Raw genomic sequence first — 26,476 nt, forward strand, 5'->3', positions numbered from 1 at the left:
CTGCTGGGTGCGCTGTTGACCGTTAAGACCAACACACAGACGCCATCTTGAGGAGACCCCGAACTGGTTGGTGACTGACAACAATCTCAGGCGCATCATGATGGGATTACTCACCAACAAGTAAAACAGCATCACGTCAGTTGTGTGCGGCACACGCTAACGGGAAAAGGAGAGGCGCTACCCGGCGTGTGTTCACCTCTCCGGGTCACTCACTGGTTTTAGGAGAGCGGCTGCGCTGTAGCCTGATGGCCGGCTAGCTGCTCTCTCTCTGGACTCCACCGCGGCCTGCTCGGGAGGAGGAAGGGTGGTGACGGGGCGCAAAATGCTCTACCGCTGACTCCCAACCAAGACTCAGAGACTCGCTGCGAGTTGGACGACGAGCACGATGCACTTGTAGATTTTGTTTTGTTTTAAAGCTCTTAACTCTCCGAATTGTGCGTTGCGTGTTGAACGACAGCGAGCGCCGTCTTGCGTCCCCTGAATCCCCGAGACATGTCATCCAACTGCACCAGCGCAGCGCCCGTCAGCGCGAGCAAAACCAAGACGAAAAAGAAGCATTTTATTGGACAGAAAGTGAAATTATTCCGTGCAAGCGAGCCCATTCTCAGCGTTTTAATGTGGGGCGTCAACCATACGGTAAGTTCCTGTTAAACGTCTCGTTGTCGCCAGTAAGCGGGTTTGTTTATGCTGCTGTTTTGATTTAGCTCGCCTGCTAGCTCGTTATCCAGCTGCCCTCATCTGTCAGGCGGGCTGCGATGCTCTCAGGCGCCCTGTTCGGTGTCTTATTTCGTGGTTATTCGCCACGTATTTCGTAGCGTGCTTGAACAGATATCTGCATTGAGCTGGTCGTTGACACACAGTTTGTAGCTGACTAACTCACTAGCTAGCCGCGGTTTGCTTTGCCTGACGCGTGCGTGTTGCAGGGATTTAACGTTTTAAGTCTCTGCAGCTGTGGAGTGAAAATCTGGAGAAGAAAAAAAAGGCATGTTGTGCTTTTTTCGTTTCGCTGAAATTGTAGCGTTAACAATCTGCCATCATAGATCAGGGGTGGTGGAGTGTTTTGGAGCCAAGTCGTGAGCTGCGGTGGCTGTAGCGCAGGCATGGAGTGGGAGGGGTGTGCCAGGCAGGCTTACGGAGAGCAGCAGGTTACACAGATTTTCAGCCCCACGGCTGCAGCACTAGCAGCCCGCTCATTGTTTGAATATACCTGCTCTGAGCTTGCTTTTGTAGCTCCAATGCTCGGTGCATGCGTGCCAACTGCTGCAGTTTATTGCATCACATACTGTCCCCTAAAATGAATGAATGAATATATACTTTATTAATCCCCAAGGGGAAATTTGTTGTCATCAGTAGACAATATATCGCATTCACTTTTGGCCGAGACTGCCCCATGGCTTTGTAAAGCACAGGCAGGGGCAGACTCGACACCAGTGATGGATGGAGCTGGTTTGCACCTGCAGTTTGCCTAATGTACAATGCACACAGTAGCTGTGTTGTCACCCACCCTGACACAGTTGGATGGAAGCATGTAAAGCAGCTTATCAGGTGTGAGAACTATGTCCAGGGTGGACATAGTTCTGATAGTTTTGATTTGCTCTGAATCAAAGGGCACAGCTGTTACCTGGATTATGATTATATGTGACAGTGATTTATTGTCACAGTCGGGTGAAATTAGTTTTCACTTTTTATTTTTGGTTCCCTTATGTTAGTTAAAGTGCACTGCCGCTGTTGTGATGAAGGTACAGTAGTGGGTGGTAAACTGACTCCTCTTCCAAACATTAATGTTGTCAGTATGTAATTGATAATAATTCAAAGGTGGTTAACTGCCCAGACAGCACATTCTGACAACAGCCACCGCAGATGTGACACTGGGAATGTGTTTGAGTAGCTGGATCAAACCACACTGATTTCTGCAAGACATACTCCCAACACTAGCTAGCCTGTGAAATGGGATGGCAATATAATGCAAAAAAGGAAGCAGTTAATGATCTGGTTATCACTGCAGCATCTCCAGTATTCAGTGGGTGAACTTTGACAGTGGGCGTGTGGGTGCAGCTCACAGGCCTGGTGATTTGAGGTGTGGGTGGGAAGCCGATTCAAAACATCAAACAGACTTCTCATCAAAGTCCTCTTCTTCTAGTCAGGAGTTGTATGCATTTTTGATGGTGTCCTTGCTGTTATGCTGCAAGACTTCACTTCCACACCGGGTCAGTTAGTGTTAGAGGATGTACTGTTGTACACCCCCTGTTTGATGCTACATATTCCGAATTTTGTTTTAATGTCCATAAATAATTGCCCACTGAGGTTCATCAGAGCTTCAAGTTTTTAAGGGAGTGTTTGTATTTTACTGAGTGAGCCCATTCAGCATTATTCAATTAAACCTTTAAGATAACAGAATCTAATGTTTTACAAAGGACACAATGTGTTTATATAAAACTTTACGTTAAAAACTGCGTATTTTCCTACTTTTTAAAGTTACTCTTTAAAAATCTTTAAAAAAAATAGTAGTTGTTGTTTTTATTATGAATGGGGAAGTTAAAGCTTGGAATCTGTGTGTAAGTGTGTGCTCACTAAATATTGTATCAAGCAGCTGTTATAATGTCAGCATATTTTAATTGCATTAACATTAATGCACCATCAGGAGTTTGAGATGACTTTCAAAATGAGAAGAACATATATTAAATTGCCAAACGGCACTGCCAGCGCTGTGTACTGCCCCATTTTAGTTGATCTATCTGTTATCACTTCATAGTTATTCACAGGCTGTTTGACTCCACGCTCTCCCTGAGGTGGTATTTCTTCAGTATTTCCCTCCAATTTCCCATGTATGGTGGTATACTCAATAATCTACAAGGAGGTCCATCAGCTTGAGCTTTTCCCCGGATGAGTTTCAGCAGATAAGATCAGAGTCGGAGGGTTTATAAGCAGTAGCAAGAAAACTGTTTTTTTTTCTTTCTCCCAAGAGTTTTTGGATGAATGAATAATTGATTTTTTTCTATTAGCTATGTTAAATGTGATAATTACATAGTCAGCATTTTTGTTTGGTCCCATTCTTAAATTGTAATAATGTTATTAATTGCAATTAAAATAATTGAGGTTTCAAGAAAAATGCTCCTAGGTCCCAGGGTTAATGATTGTGCTGGTAGACACTCGTAGAGATTTTTGATGATTGAGCCACATGTAATTGACCATATACTGTATATTGTTTTTGAATACTGAAGCATGTTGCAGGTATTCACAACTCTGCTCTTATGATGAGAATGTTCAGCTGTGCATGTTTTTCTCAGTTGTATTTTTATGATATGATGTTTAAAGCACATCTTGATTTGTTTGGCTGGAAGTGCACAACAGATTATTTCGTGCAGGAGTCTGTTTTAAGCATAACTTCAAACCGTGAAATCGCAAAACTTAATATTGCTTCTTGGATTTCTTAATCAAGTGGAAACATCATTGTCAGGCTCTTGTCTGATCTCTCTTTCTCACTTCTCTCCCCCAGGTTAACGAGTTAAGTAATGTGCCTGTACCAGTAATGCTGATGCCAGATGACTTTAAAGCCTACAGTAAGATCAAAGTGGACAACCACCTATTTAACAAGTAGGTGCTTCAAAGATTATGCACTTCAGCTCAGTCTGTTAAAGGCACAATCAAACCAACGGCAGAGTTAAAACCACCTGATGTAACTCCTAAAAGTCGACTTTCCCACTCTTCGCTCAAACACTCAAACTACAGATTTTTTGCACTCATCCAATCCCATCACAATACAAATTGAGACTTGCTCTGAATGGCCATAATATGTTGTATTCAGAATGAATATCACCAACCGTAATGTGGCAGTGACTTAACTAAGCATTACAATACAAATCATCCTCATGGAATAGTAGCATCTTTGTCTTCTTTAAGATTGTAAGGTCGAGAGTAGCGTGTGGTGACCTCCAATAATCAGGGAAATGTACCCTTTTGGTCCTGAACCGTATGCAGGAGTGGACAAAATAATGTGAACAATAAATAAACGGTACGGTTTGTAGTCTGAGGTAGCTTGGTCACCGTAGCAAAGTCTGTCACAAAGGTGAGTCCTATTAGGTTGCATTGCATTTAGTAATTTTCAACCCAAAGTATTGCCTGTGTTCATCACAGCACTATTGGCTATTCTCACCTTTTGTTCATACAATGTATCTGCTCTCTTTACACATTTGATAATCTCATAGCTTCTTTGATTAATGCACCTATGGTTTGGTCTTTTTGTTGCTAATTTACAGTTACTTTGAGAACATGCATATCAAAGTGCTAAAAGCCAGACGCAAACCAAACCACAATAACAGCAACCCAAATCTGTTCTCGGAAAAAATATGATACGAAATTGAACATAATTTTAATTGAATTTCATTGCGTTTCACATTTTAGCTCTATAATTGTTTTGGAGTGTATAAGATTTTGAGTTGGTGGTGTGGATGTAAGTTCCGTAAAGTGACTTTACACACGATTTGGGATCTGGGTCGTGAAACTGAATGTCATACATTTAAATGAGGAGTTGATTAAAATGCTCAATGTTTACTTTACTATTTTATGCTCTTTAAAATGTTCTCATCCTGCAAATAGGCAGCATCTAAAAGTAGAACAAATGCATTTGAAAAATAAACTTAAACCTGTAAATGTCAATTCTGAATTGTGTTATTGTCTTTGCACACGATCGCAGAAATAAAGCCAACATTCAACATTTTGCTTTATCATCCTCGTCTTCAGTAATGAGCCTCTTGAGCTCCTGTTTGCTGTACTGACTGTTTGTGTCTTTTACTTGTCAGAGAAAACCTGCCTAGTCGCTTTAAGTTCAAAGAGTACTGTCCCATGGTGTTCAGAAACCTGAGGGAGAGGTTCTGCATTGATGACCAGGACTACCAGGTAAGCCACTCCTGCTCAGAGGATACAAACACACTTGGAAATTTCTACTTTGACTTAAGAATATAACTGGATTTTATTTAATTTTTTTGGCAGAACTCTCTAACAAGGAGCGCCCCACTCAACAGCGACTCCCAGGGTCGCTTCGGCAATCGCTTCTTGTCCAGTTACGACCACCGCTTTGTAATTAAAACCGTGTCCAGCGAGGATATTGCTGAGATGCACAACATCCTTAAGAAATATCACCAGGTAGAAGTCTCTTGTTCTACCACACGAGACAGACGGAATCAAATATGTTAGATATCTGTAATGTGCTGAGATGTTGGGTATGAGTATTGGTTATTTAATCTAAATGTTTACTGTTTGTATAGATGGAGTTTAGGAGACATTTAGGATCCTCAGTCTGTGAAAATAATTTAAGATGTGCTATTCTAAAGTTACTCATGCATGTAAATGATGCAGAAGTGTTGAAATGATATGACTGTAGAGCAGTGCTTTGTCCAGTTTTAATCAGTTTTCATATTGTATATTTGATTCCTTACTCCCACACTCTCTGTGCTCCTCCCTTGAATGTCTCCAGTTTATAGTGGAGTGTCATGGCAACACGCTGCTCCCACAGTTCCTGGGCATGTACAGGCTAACCGTGGACGGGGTGGAGACATACATGGTGGTGACCCGGAATGTATTCAGCTATCGCCTCACTGTACACCGCAAATATGACCTGAAGGTACAGACATGTTGGGTTCCTACACTACGCCAACATGTATCGCATAAAAAGATCTTTCCAGGATAAACCTCACAAACGTACTACTGAATACTCTCAGCACAGACTTGCGTCACACATTTTTGCAACAACATCTGCGTCTCTCTTTACATCTATAACCACTCCTTGAATTCATTCAATTAAGTAAACATGTATAAATACAGTCTCAATTTATTTGAAGCAATGTCTGACATGTGAAAGGACTCTCCTCTGAGGGAAAACGTGTATACAATGTAATTTATAATGAGCAAGCAAAACATTTAAAAAAGAGAACAACATAACATGAAAAATAATGCCGAGTAGAAAATGAAATTAGGTAAGGAATAATTGGTGGAGATGAGCTTTTGATTTAATTTTACTGCTCAAACAATTTGTTGATTAGTCAAGCAGAAATGCTAAACATTAGCTCATTGCAGCTTTCTCTGTTTATACCGTTGTGACTTAAATATCTTTTGATTTTTGGTGATGAGAAAAAAAAGGGGAAAATGATTTAATTCAAAGTAGTCAGGGCACTGCCATTTTTGGAGAGTTTATTTTGTTTTTATAATTATAGTAGTTTATTGCTCAAACACCTGATTTTGCCGTGACTATGCAGGATGAGGAAAATGGACATGTCGTTGGATTTAAAAAGGAAAAGGTTTACACTCTCATGGCGGAATTTGCAGAAGATTACAAATCCAGCTCATCTATAAAGAATTCCGGGTTTGTGCTGAATATTACGGCGATCCTAAAAAAAATGCTTCATAGCATAAGCCTCTTCTCCTGCCATGTATTCTCTGGAGAAAACCACCTTACCGCTCCAATATTGACAGTTTGAAAAGACCCTGTCTGAGATAAAGTGGGTAAAATGCAGCAATGCCTCTGATGTATCTTGAGCTGCTTTCAATGAACTTTATTTTTATTCTTATTTTCTCTCATTTACAGGGTTCTACGGTCTCAAGGGAAGCCAGCGACAAGGAGAAGGTGCGTTTTATTTCTGTGCAGTGACGGCTGCTGACATGATGGGACAAATATAAACGCCCTTAGCTCACCCCACAGACAAACTTGTCAAATGACATCTAAATTAAGCAAGTTTTAAGTAATCAGATTTATTCTATTAGGACCATTTTGCACTGGCCTCATGTGGTCAGTGTGTAATACTCTGTTGTACTTGTTTTGTTTGTTAGTATGCGCTGTAGAGTTCTGAGAAATGTTAGTAGACGACTATGCACTCTGATTTGTTGGAATGAGACTTTATCTATCCTTTGAAACCATACATTTTTTGAAAGACCATTTATTTAGATCTTATCTCTATGTATTTGTTATAATATTACATTTATGATTGTGTAATTGTAACACTTATCAGTAGTATCTGTGTATTGCATGTGACCTCTAATCATCTGCTACTGTGTGATAATTAAATACTTAATCCCTGTTCAGGCAAAAGAACTCCCAACTTTTAAAGACAACGACTTCCTGAATGAAGGCCAGAAGCTGGAGATAGGAGATGACAACAAGAAGTACTTTTTGGAGAAGCTAAAACGTGACGTCGAGGTAAGAAACGGGTTCAGGTTTTCATATAGGCTTTTTGTATTATTATTTATTATTTGATTAGTTTGGGTACAGATGATTATCAAACCTCAATACTTTTGTGGCGGTTTCATCGAGCATTGACAATTGTCAAATGTAAGGCTTTTCAACACTGGCGTTTTTTGGAAATGTCTGAGACTTTGAATGTTGTGAAATATACTGCCTCTTGAAAAATGCTGAAAACAAATGCAGCTGTTACAATTGTGTGTGTGTGTGTGTGTGTGTGTGTGTCTGTGTGTGTGTGTGTCTGTGTGTGTGTGTGTCTGTGTGTCTGTGTGTCAGTTCCTGGCAACCCTAAAGATCATGGACTACAGTCTCCTGGTGGGAATCCATGATGTGGACCGGGCAGAGCAGGAGGAGATGGATGTGGAGGGCGTGGGAGAGGAGGATGAGTACGAGAATGACGGGATGGGCGGAGGCGTGCTCACCGGCTCCTTCGGCACGCCTCCCGACAGCCCCGGAAACCCTCTGAACTGTGGAGGATTCTTCGGCCCTGGGGAGTTTGACGCCTCTGTGGACGTTTACGCACTCAAGAGCCACGACAGTGAGGGTCGCCTTTTGATATCCATCTGAATCACTTAACTTAGCTTTAAATGAAGCATTGCCAGCTAATTAGATGACAACTTGTCTGTAAAGGAAGAAGAAAATAAGCATTATCTTGATTTTAAAAAATGGATTCAGTTTGATTAAGAGCACTCAAAACTAATGGTGCGTTCACACCAAAAGAGTTGTGAAATATTTGCGCGAGTAGATTACATATAAAGTCAATGAACAAACGGGAATGGTTGCGAGGAAAAAAAATATTTCAACTCGGGCGAAAGATTCTCCCGACGCCGAGTTGCGAAAGCCAATCAGCGTTGAGAAGCTCTGCCCGTCGTCACCGCCGTCTTGCTGTCGCTGAATCAAACTGCTGCTGGTCCATCTGAAGGAGCGCTGGAAGCGGCTTCATTCAGACACTCGTCCTGGAGGAGTCGGAGCTGTGTGGGACTACGGATAATATTATGAACCCAGACACGGGGGCGTTTGATGTTCCAACGTTTGTGGGACTTCCACAACCAGTATAAAGCAGAACTAGTAGTTATTTCAATGGTGAATGGCGGAAATAGTAACTGTTTTCATGGAGTAAAGCCACAGAGATAAGCCGCGCCCCCTTTCCGCAGCGAAAAAGCGAATTAACCACATAAAGTCGAGCGACTGAAATCAGGCAAAAAAACGTTGCGAAAATTCGCAACTCTTTTGGAGTAGACAGTCTAAGCGGCCGTCCCCATACAATAGTAGAAATGTGTCTCACAGAACAGCCGTTAATATCTAATTTCAGGTGAAAGTAAAACCTTGTTATGTGTTCTTGTGCTAGGTGCTGTGAAGAAGGAGGTATATTTCATGGCTATCATCGACATCCTCACACACTATGACGCAAAGAAAAAAGCTGCACATGCTGCCAAAACTGTGAAACACGGGGTGAGTGTCAGTACTGCATCATGATCCATCCCTCTGTGGCAACACATTCAGTTTACGTGTGTATGTATATGTGTGTGTGTATGTATGTATGTATGTATGTATGTATGTATATATATATATATATTAAATAAGGCATTATGAATATGTTTATCTTTATTAAATCCTTTCATATTGAACTCAATACAATAATATATGTTTTTCGTCATTCTTTTTTTCATATTAACAGTTTTATCTTAATTCATTGTTAATTCCTTTTTCATACGTTTTATATGTTTAATACGTTAAATATGACGTAATAAAAGGTATTTGCAAGTTGTATTTATTTCAGCAGCAGCATCTAGTTTTTGATTCAGAATAACTTAAACAATATTGATGCTTTAGCTAACAGGATTTAGATGCTACATTTTGGTTGCTGACCTTGCCCAGGGAGACTGGAAGAATGTGATTGGCTGAATGGGGAGACAAAAATGACCATTAATAAACAATACCACAAATAAGTAAAAATGTATCAAATTTCCTCATTTGTGTGGGTTTCATAACCATGAATTGCATTTTAAGGATCTATTCTTATTATCAGGGGTCATACGGCCCCTGAAAGAGCATTTTACTTCATATAACATATAAAATATGAGGACATCAAAAGTATTCATGTTCTTATATTGCATGTTCTTCGCTCCATCTATCTAATTTTGTTACCTTTTTTTTTGGTGTTTTTTAGGCAGGGGCCGAAATATCGACGGTGAACCCGGAGCAGTACTCAAAACGATTCTACGAGTTCATGTCCAACATCTTATCATAGACTCATCTCCCAGTCCAGCCAGTCACTTCCTGTCATAGATCTGTCAAATGCCACGCACTTATTTCTCTTCTCCTTCCATCTTCCCCCTGTCTCTCTAGAATAAAAAAAAAACTACCAGTGTCCTCCCACAGCCAGCACGAGTCTGGCAGGAAGGATGCACACCGCCTGTTACACTGTCCCACACAAACACCCCACCACCACCAACTCCCCGGCTCCCTCATCTACTAGCTGACTGCAAAAACTCATGAAACCACTCACTGAATTCGGAATGACATCCCGATAATCTCCCTGTTCTTTTGAAAAAAAAAAAAAAAAAAAAAATCTTCCTCCCAGTTCTCCTCAGACACCTTGTTACTCTTCACGCCAGCACGGAAACTGTCTCACTAATGCCTTGAACAAGTGTGTCAGCTTCAGCAGTTAACAGTCCGTCAGTACAGTCTCTTTGGTTTCTGTTCATGTCGTTGTTGTTCTTCTCATTTATATTAGACACAAATACACACACAGATGTAAACAACTTGCACAGATGCTGAATGGTCAGATTGCATGACAAACACTTTTAAAGTTGCCATCAGGCTTCTCTCACAGTACCAACAAAAGAATCAAAAGCACTGCTGACAAATTGGAACAACAGGAGATAAACACTTTAATATATAATGGTGTATTAAGTAAATTAATGCAATATCAAAAATGCATGGCTGATGTGTACATGAGACTCCACCAGTAAATTGAAACATCAAACCACTGAACTTAGCATCTGAGTGTTATGACAAAAAAAAGGAAAAAAATTGGTGTTTGAATGTTACGTTGCCATATTGTTTTTGAATATTTTTGACATTTTAGCCGTGAGCTTGGTGGAGGTTGGTCTAAGAAAAGAAATTCACATAAAAAGGGGAATTCTGCAGAAAATACTTGTTTTATTACCATAAGGATCATTTTTATATCTTGTTTACATTAATGTAGCAATTTTGTGTTTGTATACAGTATTGTTTTGTTACCAACAGACATTAGAAGAAAAAAAAAAAGGTTACTTGAAAATGATTCATTGCATATTAAAGGGAGTTTTATCTTGTTTTGCTTTTTTTTTTTAGTAACTGAACCTCACTATTTGACAATATTTGTATTTAGGTCACAAGATAACCGAGTTATCTCCATGGCAACTGACAAAACTCAATCTACGAAGGCGGACTGAGATGCAGTTAAAAACTTTTGAAAAGGCTAGTAAGTGGCCCCGGAGTGAGGCTTTCTCATCTCATTAAGCAATAACAGTTCACTGAACAGAGTTAAGGTTATTGTGACAAATTATATAAAAAGAGAATGTTTGTTTTCTTATTGTACTTCCATAGACTTCGGGATTCCCGAGAGATTTTTAAAAGAAACTATGATTTAAACTCAAACTGCAGTATTCAACACTTCCCATAATGCAACTTGGTAGGGATATTATTTTCAGGCCAAAGCATTTTCATCCACTGCCTGGTCTGAGGTTTCAGTTGACATAAGGACCGGCCCTTTCAGGCTTTTTGTTGAAAGAATGTAAAATCATAGCTTCATTGTTGGATCTGATGCTACTTGCAATGTGACATGTTGATAACAGTTAATGGTTTCTGTAATCTCACTATTATTTTTCAAACTGGTGTACAGTCCAAGCTAGCTGTCATAAAGGTTTGAGTATCTTCAGGTCAGCCAATCTTGCTGATGTAGTCTTAATTTACATTTTAGTTGCCAAGCACATTTTGGTTTGGTGCAGGACCGGCGAATTAGGCTCACACCATATGTAACGTGAATCAAAGATCTGATAAGTAGTGCCACTTTAGTGCAATTTCTTCCACCAAAAACATCACTCAAGTTCATTGTTTAAACCTATGTTCATTTATTTATTGAAGAAAAAAGACAGAACAAGCATTGTTTATTTTTATACAAAACATTTGTGTTGGTCAAGTGTGCAGAGAAACAGAAGCTCTAGTCCATCCTGGCTTTCAGGGTTCGTGTGGTGACTTTGTCTTTCTCACTGCAAGAGAAAAGCAACAACTGTCAATCCCTGCAAACGAGTCATCCCCCCTAACCCTCACCTGTGCATTATTGTACTTATTACTGTACTTACATGACATGTACAACGACTCCCATACCAGACACTGCATCTCTATCAACTGCATTCAGCATCGCCTGTGAGATGGTCTCAAACAGGTCCTCTGGTTCCTGCATGATCGAACACATTCTCAAATAAACACTCGTGAATGTTTAACTGAAGAATACCTGTGGCCAGAATGACTGAATTCCAGGTAGACCTCATAATGTACAAAAGGAGGTATGTTTCTAAAAACTAGCCTCTACACTGCAAATGGAATAAACAGACAATAGATATCCATATAATAAAAGGCAGCAGATTTCTACTCCTAAATTGAACTTTGTGTTGAAATTGCCAGTTGTGTAAAAACACCATTCTGATCTTATAAATATCTGCTCTAAAAGTTAGAGCTGACAATTTACCAATAGCACGAATGGAAGCTAGTAGTAACTGCATTTACATGTCCAGCAAGGAACCTACAGACTTAACAGTGACCTCAACCTTCACACACTACTTACCATGTCTGGCTCCCACAAAGATTCACACATGCCGTACATCTGCTCTGAGCAGGTGCCACTGACAACAAAGTCTTCTGTCACCATGGGGCAGCCAATCAAATCCAAGGAGCAGATGAATGGCTCTTTGGTTTTGGGATCAAGTCCGGCGATCACAGGCTCGATGAAGTATGGCCCAAATCTAATGAGAAAAGCACATATTGCCCATATATTATTGTACCTTCTATGCAAGAACGTATGCCAATAGCATGCCGTCTGTCTGCAGCTTTTAAGTTGGACATAGGTCTTGTTGACTCTAAAATGGGTCTATATTAACTTTGGTGCTCTCACCTCTTTTCATACAACAGGTTGGACACCATGCTCATGAAGGTCTTGGGCTTGATCTGGCGACCCTCCTTCAGCTCATACAGGTTCAGTCTGAATTTCAGCCTCTGAGATCTACACAAAATGCAAAGACATTATCGTTCCTGAGACATTTTACAACGGATGATACTTTTTTTTTTTTTTTAAATAACAAAGAAAGCAAATTTAACATATTTCCTAGCCGCGACTAAACACATAGTACCACAGTTTCCCCTTAATACTTAGTTATACCAATACATAAGATCTGAAAGTAGTCAAAGTAATTTTGCATATGGGTCATCATCATACCCAGGGGGTTAAATAATTGTTTTGCCACTTTGAGAGAAAGACATGAAGGTTAACCACACTCACACTGTCTGAACATCAGTGGCCAGTCCAGCCAGCCCGATGTACAGCTTATCTCCCATGGGGAAGATCTTCTGGAAATCCGTGGTGACCATCTGAGCCTGAATGCCAAATCTTCGGTCTGCTGCTATTGCCACACAGTTCTTCCCCCGCATGGCCATGACAGCCCCTCCATTATAGGACATAATAGACTGGATGAAGAAGGACATAAGTAAGTCAGAGTGTAAATGATAAATAGAAACATGTATTAATCAAGTGACAAAATCAGCAACCATCGTGATGAATCAATGTATTGTCAATTTTTGGCCAAAACAAATTAATTATGTTAATTTCGGCTCCATCAGTCAATTTGATAAACATTTTTCAATCGACCATAAACATAATTAAGAATTGAGGTATTACTCTCTAAGGTGAAAAGACTTAACAATACAATAATCAAAAAGAAATAAGAACCTAAACCACAGGACTGAGGTATTTCTAAAAATACTGTAAATATATGATGTCGGCCCATGTCTGTTATACAATTAATATGAATATATTTTTGTCCTCAAAATACCTTTTAATTAATCAGGGTTATGTCAAACCCACGTATGTAATCATGTAGAAATACTTTAAAATAACAAACTGTAATGTGAACGAACAAAAGAAGTAATTGTAAAATAAAAAAGGTGTAGTTATCACGCGTGAGACATTTCTAAATGCACTGATTATTATGTGGAAAACGTCGTTACTGGGTTGTCACTGTTGTGACAGTAGCTTTACCTTGTATTAAACATGACACTGTCCAATCAAAGTTAGCTGACGTTGACAAAAAAACGAACTAACCTACAACTTTTACCCCGGGCATACAATTAAAATATCTTTAAAGTTAATTAAGGACAGCCACCGGGACTGTTTCAAACTAAACCCTAGCTCGTGTGCAGCCAACATTATGTTAGGTAACTAGCTAGCTAGCCGATAAACCAAGTAACGTTATTTAGCTATCTACTATAACAATGTATTATTCTGTATCATTAGCCAACCAATTACATTATCATAAATTATTGTAACTTCATAGTCACTACGCGTTACATCTGTTTCCAGAGTATTATAAGCGAGCGTTAAATTCACTGAGCATGCTAGAGATGTGTATGCGCTAACTGTTAGCTACGAACATTAGCTTGTAACTATGAGCCTTATTAACTGGTTAATTCAACGATGTTATCTCAAAACTATTGGCATATGATCTGATAAATGGCGTTCTTACCATCGTGAAGACGTTGCGGTATATTCCTAAATGCTAGGACTTGCAAACTCCACTTCTTCTCGACTATTATGAATAGCTCGTTGGCTTTCAAGAGTGACTACACGATTTAGAAACACAGAATCAGAGTAGCATGATTCTCTACGTCATCGTGCCGGTGGAAAGCGCTGCTTTCATTGGAGGACATCGACAAAGGGCGAACGGTGCGTGCATAGTTTGTTTGAGTCGTGTTAAAGTGAAATTAAAACCGGGAGGTGTCTTTCAATTTTTAAAGATGCCTTTTAAAACTTGATTGTCACTAGTACTGTTTCCATTCAATTGTCAAGCGTATTTTAGTGAATATTTTACATTTTGCACACAAAAAAGTGTGCGTTTCCATCAAGTAATTTGGAGCAATTAAACTCGGATATAGTGTAGTTGTAGTCATGAGACACTCATTTACATTGCGTGAAACTAAATTGTTCCATCGATAAAGAGTGTTGATGTGAATATTTGGGCAAGTTTATGTTTGATGGTGTGTTTCATTTATCGGTATAATAACGCCAGAGTGGAAACAATGATTTTATTCCATTTGTCACTCACATGAGTAACAACACTAAGTAACAAACATATATTACAAAAACCTTAAAAGCAGGCCCTATTATACTGTAAAATCAAAACATACTGTACAATTTTCTGATTACATGAATATTAAAAGGGTATTGGCTTTTAAGAAAGTAACTAGAACAGATCAACCATTAAAGTCTGAAATGTAAATTATGTTACCCATTTTGGAAAATACTTTTCAAAATAAAAGCAACTGGTAGGTTTAGAGGCAGTAGTTCCTTGGTTGAACTTATGAGGCTTACCACAACCCAATGCATTAATACATGCACATCTGCTTCAATACATTAAAGAGACAGATGAAGGAGTGGGTGGCATACTCTTGCCAAGCCTTTTCATTTAGATCATCTGTATTATACATGTATTGTGTTTTCATCTCTTCATGAAGTTGTCCAGGGAGGCTGCAGTCCTCTGAATGGAGTGGATGTTCCTCTTCACTCTGTCCTCTACGGAAGAGCTTGCAGCACTGTCCAGCTTCATGTTACTGCAAGAGGGAAAGGTGAGTGTTACTGGAGCTAAAAATGTAAGCATGCAAGAAAGGTGAAAACTGAAGAGACATCAGGATTACTTTATTTGTGGATCTAAGACTTAATTATAATGATAACAATAATAGTAATGTGTGTCACACCCTCTGATTATCTCTGTCATAGTTACTCAGAAACTTACTGAATGAAACCAGCATGGCGGTCATACTTGACATTTAGTTCTCGCTGCTTTTCCTGCTCTTCTTGCTTCTTGTATCTCTTCACATTATTCTCCCTGTCCTCATCCCTCTGCTTGGCCTCGTCCATCATCTCCCGCCTCTTTCGCTCTAGCTCATCTGAAGAGAGCTTCCTACATCAGACAGAAACAAACATGAGAAAATGACTGGAATCCATTCAGTGTGGGTGGTGATTAAGACAATGCTCTGAAAAACGTCTTTTTCTCTTCTTTTTTAAAATCATGCTTAACCCATAGTTAATAACATTAAAAAGTGGAGTAACTTGACATAAATTATCCAACTATCCAACTGTTGTATGGCAAATTTACTTACAATTTGAATATACCCGAGGAGAATAACTCAAAGCAGTTATTCTGCAAAATATGTATAAAGTTAGAGAGAGGGATATATACCATGGCAGCACATGATAGTGGATTTAAGTCTGAATAATAAGGGAAACTCCAACATTGTATTTTAATGAGGAATGGGTGACTTGTCATTATCAGCACATATTTGAACAATAGTTGACATACTTCTAGAAGCAAGCAGGTAATGACTCTTAATCGGACTAAATTATAATAATGCTCTGGAGCCCTGCGAAGTCTTACTTGGACACAGGGTGCCTCGGTCTCTGGTAACGCGCTCCCTGTTGGCTGGAAACTCCGGGCTCAACCTTCTTGTCGCCTCTGTGTGAGGAAGAAGAGTTGTGGTGGCTTTCCCTGTTGTTCTTTTGTGGCGACTGGGAGCGGCTCCTCCCGCGGTGCCCTGAGTGATTGGAGGGAGCTGAGGACTTGTGATGTCTGCCATCTGGGACCTTTGAGGGAAGACTTAAATGGTTAGGATTTAAGGGTTCTGGTCCAGAGCAAGATTCATAATTGAACCTGAAAAATAAATAATATGGGTATAATGAAATACTGCCTTCCTGCTTACTAACCTGTAGGCCATAGCCTGGATGATGATGGGAACGATGTTTGGTATCTGCTGAAAATTCATCTCGGGAATGTGACCTTAAAATAAATAAAAGATAATATTTGTTTGCATTTTAAGTGTGCTTTGCTGGTTTAGCACATATAGTTTTTCATTAACAATCTTCTTACATACCTGTATTTTTTCTCGTCTTCCTCACCCGAGTTGGAACTTGAACTCCTTCTCTTATGCTTCTTCTCCTTTCTTCTCTCTTTGTCTCCCTTCTTCTCTTTTTTTCCCTTCTTCCTCTTCTTTTTCTTTTCTAAATTGAGATTATGGCGCAGCTGTGAGAGAAATAAATGATACATGATAATCTCCCCCTCCTGACACTGTACCACTTTCAAACACACATGCAGTTGTTTCTGATAATAAAGCTAGTGTGAACTTTGCTGAAAGTTGCGAAGAAGGAAAATACATGTAAATATCAGACATGAGTTAATTGGTTATTTACAGTAAAATAACCATAATATGAAAGTCAACATATGAAGAAAAAATAGTAATATTAATATTAAAAAATAGTAATAGTAACTTTACCATTTCTTTGATTTTCTTCATCTTCACCGGATTACTCAAAACTTCTCTCTTCTTTTCTTCCTCACGTTTCCTTCAGAAAATCAACAAAACATAAATTAAACAATTGCAACTTGTGGCATTTTTATAACAAATTACAAAAGATAATGGACATACTAACCTAATTTCAAACAGGGGATCTTCCCTGATCTTGGCAGCCAGGTCGAGGTTTGAGGCAGGAGTGCTGGGGTTGAAAATGGACCCAGGCAGGAGGCCAGTCTCAGTTGATGGACCGCTCTCTTGCTCCTCGTATTGGTCGGTGATCTGCTTGTCAATGGAACGTCCCAGAAGATACTCCTCTCTGGAGATCTGACCAGCAGGGCCCTGGTACATCCAGTCCAGGCGGTCATCCTTCTTCCTGTCATCATAAAACAAGATATTCTGATTTAGACACTACTTTTGTGTGTGTCTTAAACCACAAATTTATTTTCATGAAAATATCAGAGAACTAACTTGATGGAACCGGATTCCTGTGCAAATCTGGTTATTTCTTCTCGAGCTCGTTCATCTTTCAGCTCTTTCTGGAGCTCCTCAATCTTCTTGACTTCAGCCTCGTGTTTCTGTTCAGCTTTCCAAACACGTTCAATATTTTTCATAGTCTGGGGATGCCAGCTCTTTTTCAAGTTCTGACAGAAGACAAGAGTGATGACATTTATTAGCTGAACTGTGCCTTTATTCACGTAGACTGACTATAACAGACAAATACATGCAGTCATAATGATCTACCTGATACAATATCATATTCTGGTACATTAAGTGTGGAAATACTTTATTGTGAAACTGAATAGTTCAACAGAAATATTAAGTTTTACACTTTGCTCTGTCATCTAACACAACCTTTTTCGGAATTTGTCATTTGATCTAGCGTTACACGAGTGGTGCTTCTTTTGCGACTAACGTGTGTATGTACATATATATATATATATATATATATATATACACACACATATATACACACACACACACACGCGCGCGCGCACACACACGGTACCGTTGGCCTTGTGCTAACATACACATGGATAATAAAGTCAACTGTTTTAGAGGCTCAGTCAGTTGACCTTAAGCTAACACAAACTAGCCGCTACGCTACTTGCTATTAGCATTTGCAAAAGCTATTACACTAAAAGAATAAGACCAAAGTTAAAGTGAGTATTGCTGAACTGAATTGTGGCTCGTAACTATCCCCAGTAGGCAACCCCTTATGTTGTAACAGCTATGTAGACAACAGTAAGCGAGGGAACGTCTTTAAACACCCATGTTCTGAATGGAGTGTGATATCAACAGTCTCTGAACAGAAAGCGCCTGTTCTGGATGAGATTGCTCGTACTTACCAAATCGCCGCCCCCCATCTTGGAATATTAGTCGATTCAATCCAGCAATAAATGGAAAAAGACAAATCTGTTTATACTATAAAAAGTGGAACAACGAAAGTTCAACGCTTTCAAGAAAATGGAGCCACTGGGGCTTGTGTGTTTTGTGTATTTCCTGTTCAGTATAATTCCACTTCCGGTTCCAACTCGTGGTGCCTTCAAACGCCTGTCGTCAGCTCCCGACGTTACAGCGTCTTCGTCGAAAATAAACCGGAATAAACAGTCAGCGATATGATGGATATGATGACTTTCTCGTTGTTATGGTCGCAATTTGTAAAAATGAATGTTATGTAAATGTACGTGTTTTGATGGTGGTTAATTAGTTGCACAAACTGTCTGGATCATCCTTAGGTTTTCAACTTTAACGCCACATCTAATTGTGTAGAAAACCATCCTCACTGTAATATCTGATTTATGATACAAACATTTAAATGCTCTAAAAGAAATCCAACATACTTGTTGTTATTCTGCTGCTACTACTACTATTACTGATGATGATAATAATGATAATAATAGTAATGCTGTTGTGTTTGAGTACAAATTAAACTGCAAAAAACAATTGACAATTAGCACATCTTTAATTAAAAAAACATGTTCAACATGGACACAGAATATAGTTTTTATTTATTTAAAGGACAGTAATAGATTAAATACAAGTTATAACACCATGATAATTAACTTATTAAAAGTTTTAGAACTTATTTATTACAGTCAACTAAACATTCACTACATCAAAAAATTCAAACAAAGTTTTCCATTTTGTTCTACTGACCAACATAAAAGAAGACTATTTCTATTATTAGAAATAATATAAATAGTCAATACAACATAATTGACTAAAGTTTAAGCACAGTCTTCCATTTCTTATCTCCTATATATAAATACAGCAATTGTGAGCATCCAATAATGCAAGCTCCCTAAATATATAGAAATCTCAGCTTAGTGTATATATCCTAATAGTGTTTTAAACTGTAAAGCTGTCTACACTGCTTGCTTCAGAACTATTGATCACATATTATTGATTATGAAAAGTTAACTATTCCAAACAAGTAAACTAAACAAATTATGATGATTGTGTTGTAAAACTGATTTTTCTTCCATTAACTACAATGTGAACAATCCTTCTATGCATGCTAATCCAGAGAAATGTAGAAAGAAAAAAAAGAGTTGTTGAATGAGTTGAGTGTCTGTGAACATGGAAAAACTGCAGACACACCAACAGCTGTTAATTAAATGTGTTGAGCAACAAGCCCTTCACCCATTGTCTGTTGATGATTGGGACTGAAGCTTGATCAGACATGTAAATGGTTATCAAGCGGATGATATTTAGAAGAACTGTATAAACCCACTTAATGAGGTACACCTGGATAGTATTGGTAGGACAACCTACTGCTTCAACCACCGCATGAACCTTTTCAGGCATGAATTTCATAATCACTCTTTTAAGATGTATGTTGCGTGTTTGGGCTATCAAAAGCTTCTTTTTGGCCACTTGATGGCAGCAGAACTAACTGTATATACAACTTTGACTGTGTAAAGATTGGTAAAGTTGCAGGCCTGAAAAACAAAACAATCTTAAATACCCTAAAACATAGTGTACTCAGTAACGCTGAGTTGAATGATGAGAGTTCATCACTCAGGCACATTTTTTCCATTGTTAATATTAAAATTCTGATTCGTGCAGCTTTACATCTTGTGACTGCAGATGCCACTGTAGTAAACAACCAACTGAGTTTCATTCAGCTGCACCAGCAGCCTGTAGTGATGGCCGTGTTTGAAGGAAAACGATCCATTTGAATGATGCATCAGTTTTTCTCCTTGTCCAGCTTTGGTGATCATGCAGCTCAGCTTTCTTTCTTGTTCTTACACGCCAGAGGTGGAGGGCATCACAATATGTCCTCAGCGGCTCTGACCACTTTTCATTTTTAGGTTCAATTATTCGTTTACTCTTTTCACATCATCATCACACTTAATTCCTGTTTATTTGCATTGTTGTGGTCCTTCTGGTAACCAAAACCCAAAGTTCACATTCTATAACTGTATTATTATTCTCATTAATAAGTGTTTTACCATCATAACCACGCACAATTCTTTGGTAAATATGAACCATTGTAGTGCATGGAATTTCCATTTGTATTTATTATATATAATATTATCAACAAAATGGCGTGCAGCCACAGTACAGCATTATTGTCAGCTGTACTTTCATTGTGTTTGTTGTATACCTACTATTTTAATTATTGCATACTAACATGCACACACAGTTTTGTGGCATGAACCTTCAACCTTCCAAATGGCTAATCACCTTTTAAAAATTACAAAATTCTGTATTATATTCCAGTGTCTTATCACAACTTGCACAGTAGGCTACACACATATGGTGATAGTTTGAGACAAAAACTAAGTGTCAGTGTCTCTTTTCTCCATTCAAAAGCATGCTGCCCTTTAAATTGTTATATTAAACTGTGTTGGAGTCAAACATTTCTCCAAAGCTTCCAGTAACACATTTGATTAACTTCATTGTAAACAAGTTAACAAGCCACCTTCAGGTAATCTCATCCCAGCCTCTTGGTCTACTGGAATTTGAAGCTCAAGCAGTAATGCTTCAGCCACCTTCCATTTGAAGTAAACAGAGTAAAGTTGTATCCACAGAATAAGTCAAATTCCTTTTTTTCTGTGTGCTATAACATTTCAATTATCACTGAGTTAGCCCAGTTGATAAATTCACAGGACCACAGACACATACTCTCTCTGTTCCATAAAACTTCCCTCAGAGGAAGTTCTTCCAAACCTTTTTTCTATTCTCTATTCTATTGTAAAACTATGACTCCTTAATGACAGAGAGGGGAACACATGTTCACACTTTAACTGCAATAAAAATCTTCTGAAAGTGATGAAATTAGCCCGACTGCCCTGTCACGCCTGAGACTGAGGGGTCTGTCTCACATTTCAGCTTCAGCGGAGGCTCTGAGGTGTCAGACGCAGACACATTGGAGGAGGACTGAGGAGGTTTAGGTGTATCAAAGCCCTTATCCATCCTCCCATCTCCATTTACCCTCTCCTCCCCAGGTCCTGGTGGGGACTCGTGTGTGCGCATGTGCTTGGCCAGGTGGTCATTACGCATAAACACTCTCGGGCATAATGAGCAGCTGAACTTCTTAGCACCGGTGTGTGTCTGAAGGTGTCGCTGCAGTTCATCAGAGCGTGTGAATCTCTTGCCGCAGAAGAGCCAGTTGCAGACAAACGGCCGGTCCCCGCTGTGCCATCGCAGGTGAGCCTTCAGATGGGAGGTCTTGGCGTATGCTTTGCCGCAACCGGGGATGTGGCAGTTGTGCATGTGCTTCCTCCTACTGTCGTCAGGGCTCTGGCCCAGCTGTTCAGCATGGACGCAGTTAGGGCAGCGACACGCGGCCTGGCCGCCGCCTCTGGAAGAGGAGCGGCGCTGGGGCTTGGGGCGGACTGAGACGGCGACCTCCTGTGGTTCTTCCAGGGAGAATGGTTCTTGCTGTAGCATTTCAGGGGCCAGTGGCTCCATCTTGAAGCCATCCTGGGGGAAGAGGTGAGATGAGTGCGAGGCTGGAGCGAGTTGAGCTGGAGGCAGGGTGCACAGCTGCGGGTCAGATCCGTAGGGCCCTAAAGAGTGCTGCAAACCCATGGAGCTCCCTGGATTTACTGAAGGCAAGCCGACACCTTGCCCTGTCTGCAGGTCTATCCAGCTCCCTGATTGGACGTCCCTGTGGAGGTCCCACCAGGAGGGGATGTTCATGTCTTCTGGGCTGCCACTTGGTGGTGCTGTCCGTAACCAAGGCTCGTAAGGGTGGGCCATGAGAGAAGCTGGTGCAGGTGCAAGACTGCTTATGAGGTCGTCCTGCTCAAAGTGTTTACTATTTTCTGAGTAACACTGAGCAGATTAGCATACGGTAGGATGGTGATGCATAAAAAAAACCTGCAGAAAGAAAGAAGAGACAAACTGTTATGTCTTCAAATCTGGTATCAACTCAGCCTTTCTCACTCTGTTGTATTTTCTCAGTGACTTCACTTAACCACCTGCAATGACTTTGAAGCTTTGAGGTCATTTTTTCCCCATTCTGAAAAAGCTTTGAAATGACTTGGCTTCTGCTGATCTAACGTTTCTGAACTTCAGAAGTGAGACATTCGGGCCTAAATCTTCCTGTCGACAACATTTAAACCCTGAGCACACCGCCTTCATTGCCATGGATACTGCAGTTCTCACGCTGCGTGGCCGAGGAGGCAGAAGAGAGGGGGAGACAGACGTGTCCAGGCAGAAGCCTGCCACATGCATCCGCTGCCAGGTACTTCCCATGGAGGACAGTCAAAGACAAGCGTAAAGAAAACAACATCATTGGCCCTGTACAGAGGCAAAGGCAGCAGGGGAGCGTGGGGGGGAATAAATGCTGGTGAGATTGGGGGGAGGGACGAGAGTGAAGGGGAGTGTTGACAGGAGAGCAGTTTGGTAAAAAGAAGAAGTTCCAGGGAGGTATGGCTGCAGGCCAAAGTCTATTTGTACGTCTCTGAGGTTTGTGAAACCTGGCAGACAGGGGAACCTGTTTTTTATGAATCACGCATGATTTACAACAACAACCCTCCAGGCAAGTTACAAAAGGAGCCCCGTAAAACGTCCTGCCTCTTACACACTGGCGGCAGAAAGCATCAACAGTTGCTGACTGATGGCGTTCAGGAGCCTGAGAATGGGAGACCAGCAATGACATGAGAACAATTACTTTATGTGTGTAATTATGAGCACACTGAAACAGCATCCTGTGCCCAACACACTCCAGGTATGTACAGTACACTTCTGCGCACCTCAATGATTTGAGTCAGCGAGAGGAGGGGCTCTGATTTCCTTAAGGTGACACAAAGCTTGTTAAAGTTGACAAGTCTGTTGAAATCTATGACAAGAAGCTACCAGCCTGCAAGACCTGTACTCGGCTCCAAACATGTCCTAGCCCTAAACAATCTCGTTGATTTCCACCACACCCCCATCCTCAAACATCTGCAATTATCTTTACAGCAGGAAATAGTAAAGAAGGCTGAAGCTTCAGAGGTTGGTGTCTAAGCCTTGAGATCACTTTTTGTGAAACCATATCTGACATAAAACTGCACAAGGTTGCCAAGAAAGGGGTCAAGTTCCAGTGAAAGACATATATCCTCTCTGTTGTGTACTGTAGATCCATTTGAGGCAGTTGGAGCATGCATGTGCTTTAGCACACAGGTGGTGTCACTCTGAGTGACAGTAAAGGATACCCTCTGTAGATCTCAATTTGTTGAGTCAATACGAGCAAACCAAGAGGATTACAATTCATTCGCAAAGGTTCAAACCAACTCAGAGATGCTTCTAATTGCAATGAAATTGTAAAGCAATTAGTTTGGAATTCCCTAATGAAAGGCCTGGTGTTAAAGGTCAAGCTGATTTATTTTTATGTCAGCCCGGAGCCAGAGTTGCTGCTCTCTAATCTTTTGGGAATGCAACTCAGACGCACGACGGAATGGCCCACTCTGCTCTTCCTGACATAACCGTAAACAAGCGAAGACAGAAGCATCCTCCTCCATTCGCTAAAGTGCTGGGAGAGCTACTAGCTCCTCAGGGAAACAGCTGGCATAGGGGGGCCCTCAGGGGGACGGCCGCTTGGGAGGAGGAGGATGGTACAGAGCAATGACAGAGCTCTGGTCATAAAACCTGCCCGACCAAGACCCAGCACAGTCCCCGTTTACCAGTTTACTGGTCTGCCATTTGAAAGAGGCACAGAGAGGGAGAAAAAAAGAAGAAAAAACTACAATAAGTGCAATTTTGACAAACCTTTTTACACCCTTTGTTCTGATATGAGATGAGAACCTAATGATTAGGGTTTTCCAACATAATATGCGTATTTCAAACTGCTAACCTGCTCGTTTAAACTTTTTCATGAATATATTTTGAGGTCCACTTTCAAAATAATTTACAGGCCCAATTTAATCCTTGTTCTACCAGCCACAAGTCCCCCATTCTATCTCATCCCAGACGTAGAATAGCCCAGTTAAAGCAGGAACGTCTGTGGACACTTAGTCTGTGGACTTAGTCTCCAGACAAACCAGTTTGGGTCAAATGGCATGTACAGAAGTTTGTTTTAACCTGCTTAGAAAACAATATGGATGGACTAGATGGAGTAGATGGAGCACACCAATTTGACAGGGGGTCAGGTCATCTGTCAGAGGAGTTTACCATGATGAACTTCAAACACTTTTCTGTTACAACTAAAGTTTTCTGACCTTTGCTAAGTGACCATGTGTGCAAAAATGCTTGTGAACGCCTCAAAAACATACTAAAACAAATGCAAAGAAGCAGTGTATTGCCCAAAGTCTGACCCCACAACGGGATAATGAGGAGGAACAAAATTTACTAGAATTTGTAAAAATGCTTTGACTGGATTATAAATTAAAATGTCAGTTGCGCAGCTGAGTGAAGGGTTAAGTGAGATGCAGAGCTGAAGAGGGAAGGCTGATCACTGCTCCTCTGCACTTTAACTGTATGATTAAGAACAAACTAGAAATATTTCAGATATGGATACCGGCTTTAAATCCTCCCTGATTTATAAGTGTCTGTGGGACACTTATTCAGTCACAAGCACAATGCGTTATCTGACACATATTTTACGACAGTACAGTTAATGTGACAACAGCCTTAAAGAGAATTTTCCATCCTTCTTTCTTCTGAGTGGACACACTGCAACCAGAAAACTGTTTCACATTTGATGTACAATAAGCGGCAGTATGAAATGTGACACATCAAGTAAAAATTGGATTTACTATCCAAATTGTCAAAATACGTATATGTGGAAGTATAAGTGGTGCAAAGTTACTAAAAACATGTATTCAAGGTCTGTCTTTACACTTGAGTATTTTAATGGTACTCTATAGTAATATATGGTAATATAGTATCTTTTATTTTTGTCTATAGTTTATTATTTACAATTACATTTTTTAATACAAAACATACAATGAGTGAATAAAAACCTGCATTGTTTGATGATTATGAACTATCCAACAGTATAAGGCACTTCATCTTGACCATTTACAGCGTTAAAGTACCACTCACATATTCAAACATCAATAATAATGAATAATTAATATGATACTGTTACATTGGCCATTCTGCATATTGGTACTTTTATTTTTCAGTAAATTTATTTTGCTAATGTTGGTGACAATTTGAATGCATGACTTGTATTTTACTTTGTGACATTGCTACTTTTACTGTAGTAAATTATTTGAATACTTTTTCCACAACTGCATATATATCTGGCCTCATCTGTCTTTGTATAAGATATGTCTTATATTTTATCTATACCATATGGTTGTAAAAACCCTGAGTAGCAAGTCCCCGTTTCAATTCCTAGCTGGCCGGAACATTTGCTGCATGTCAGTCCCCTCTCTATCCACACATTTCAAGTCTTTCTCCACCATCAAATACAGGTTTAAAAATGCCCCAAAATATCCTTTTTTGTTATTATTAAAAAAGAAAGACTAGCACTTGGTCAGTCAGCAGGGATTTGGCATTAACCCCCTTTCTATTCAAAGAGAATGAATTAGAACGCCAATCAGACAGTCCAAATCGATGTATAACACTAATTCAATGGGTATTGCCATATCCCATCATGTATACTTTGTAAATTACTGTTTGTCCTAAATCATCTTAATTCTAAATCGTATCCCTTTGTTGCATTTACTAGATATCTGTCTTTTATTGTACATCCAGAAACCCTTTCTTGCTCCAGTTTTAATACGTTGCACAGGGTCCCTGCAGAATCGTTCCTATCGGGAACCTGGAAACATGAAAACAATCCACTTCACAGAGAAAAAAGGAGCAATAATGACATTAGACATTAGTTTAAAATAAACAGCAACAATATCGGCAAATCATCTCAACTGCATTAATGTATTTGATTATTTTTTCATAAGAAAAATATACAAATTCTGGACATTTGCCTGTGAAACATTATTTAAATTAATATTATAAGAAATAAAATCTGCATAGTTATTCGTATGAGTAAACAATACATAAAGGTACATCCCATTGACACTGACCCTTCATACAGGTGCAGAAAACTGTCAGTTAAATATAATCCACACTTCTTCAAACCTAGACTTTATATTATCAGTTGTATCTGATGTCATTAAATGTTTCTTTAAATTGTCTATTCATTTTGGAGAATGCTTTAACCACATTCTCCAAAATACAACAGACAAGCACAATAATTGA

General features: G+C 39.7%; 4 protein-coding genes across 4 annotated transcripts; 1 reads left to right on the forward strand and 3 right to left on the reverse strand.

Annotated features, from left to right (window-relative positions):
• Positions 1–160: 160 nt before the first annotated feature.
• Positions 161–10,551, forward strand: LOC306738188 (phosphatidylinositol 5-phosphate 4-kinase type-2 beta-like). Its single transcript, XM_079220015.1, has 10 exons — positions 161–636; positions 3,497–3,594; positions 4,800–4,896; positions 4,990–5,142; positions 5,474–5,620; positions 6,581–6,619; positions 7,076–7,189; positions 7,508–7,769; positions 8,580–8,683; positions 9,402–10,551. The coding sequence occupies exons 1-10, from the start codon at positions 493–495 to the stop codon at positions 9,480–9,482; spliced, it is 1,239 nt and encodes a 412-aa protein (XP_079076141.1). The 5' UTR covers positions 161–492; the 3' UTR covers positions 9,483–10,551.
• Positions 10,552–11,325: 774 nt separating this feature from the next.
• Positions 11,326–14,121, reverse strand: psmb3 (proteasome 20S subunit beta 3). Its single transcript, XM_079219710.1, has 6 exons — positions 14,014–14,121; positions 12,774–12,958; positions 12,390–12,497; positions 12,063–12,240; positions 11,581–11,675; positions 11,326–11,487 (listed from the first exon to the last, which is right to left on the reverse strand). The coding sequence occupies exons 1-6, from the start codon at positions 14,014–14,016 to the stop codon at positions 11,439–11,441; spliced, it is 618 nt and encodes a 205-aa protein (XP_079075836.1). The 5' UTR covers positions 14,017–14,121; the 3' UTR covers positions 11,326–11,438.
• Positions 14,122–14,565: 444 nt separating this feature from the next.
• cwc25 (CWC25 spliceosome associated protein homolog) lies at positions 14,566–18,286 on the reverse strand. The gene is made up of 9 exons (XM_079219135.1): positions 18,181–18,286; positions 17,303–17,475; positions 16,971–17,207; positions 16,814–16,883; positions 16,415–16,563; positions 16,248–16,320; positions 15,922–16,127; positions 15,280–15,447; positions 14,566–15,097 (listed from the first exon to the last, which is right to left on the reverse strand). Exons 1-9 carry the CDS (start codon positions 18,196–18,198, stop codon positions 14,986–14,988), a joined length of 1,206 nt encoding a protein of 401 aa, XP_079075261.1. The 5' UTR covers positions 18,199–18,286; the 3' UTR covers positions 14,566–14,985.
• A 2,832-nt stretch (positions 18,287–21,118) lies between these two features.
• Positions 21,119–22,045, reverse strand: sp6 (Sp6 transcription factor; the record flags this gene model as incomplete). Its single annotated transcript, XM_079220085.1, has 1 exon — positions 21,119–22,045. One exon carries the CDS (start codon positions 22,043–22,045, stop codon positions 21,119–21,121), a length of 927 nt encoding a protein of 308 aa, XP_079076211.1.
• Between the last annotated feature and the right edge of the window lie 4,431 nt (positions 22,046–26,476).

This window comes from Taurulus bubalis (assembly GCF_910589615.1).
Source record: "Taurulus bubalis genome assembly, chromosome: 6".
Classification (NCBI taxonomy): domain Eukaryota; kingdom Metazoa; phylum Chordata; class Actinopteri; order Perciformes; family Cottidae; genus Taurulus; species Taurulus bubalis.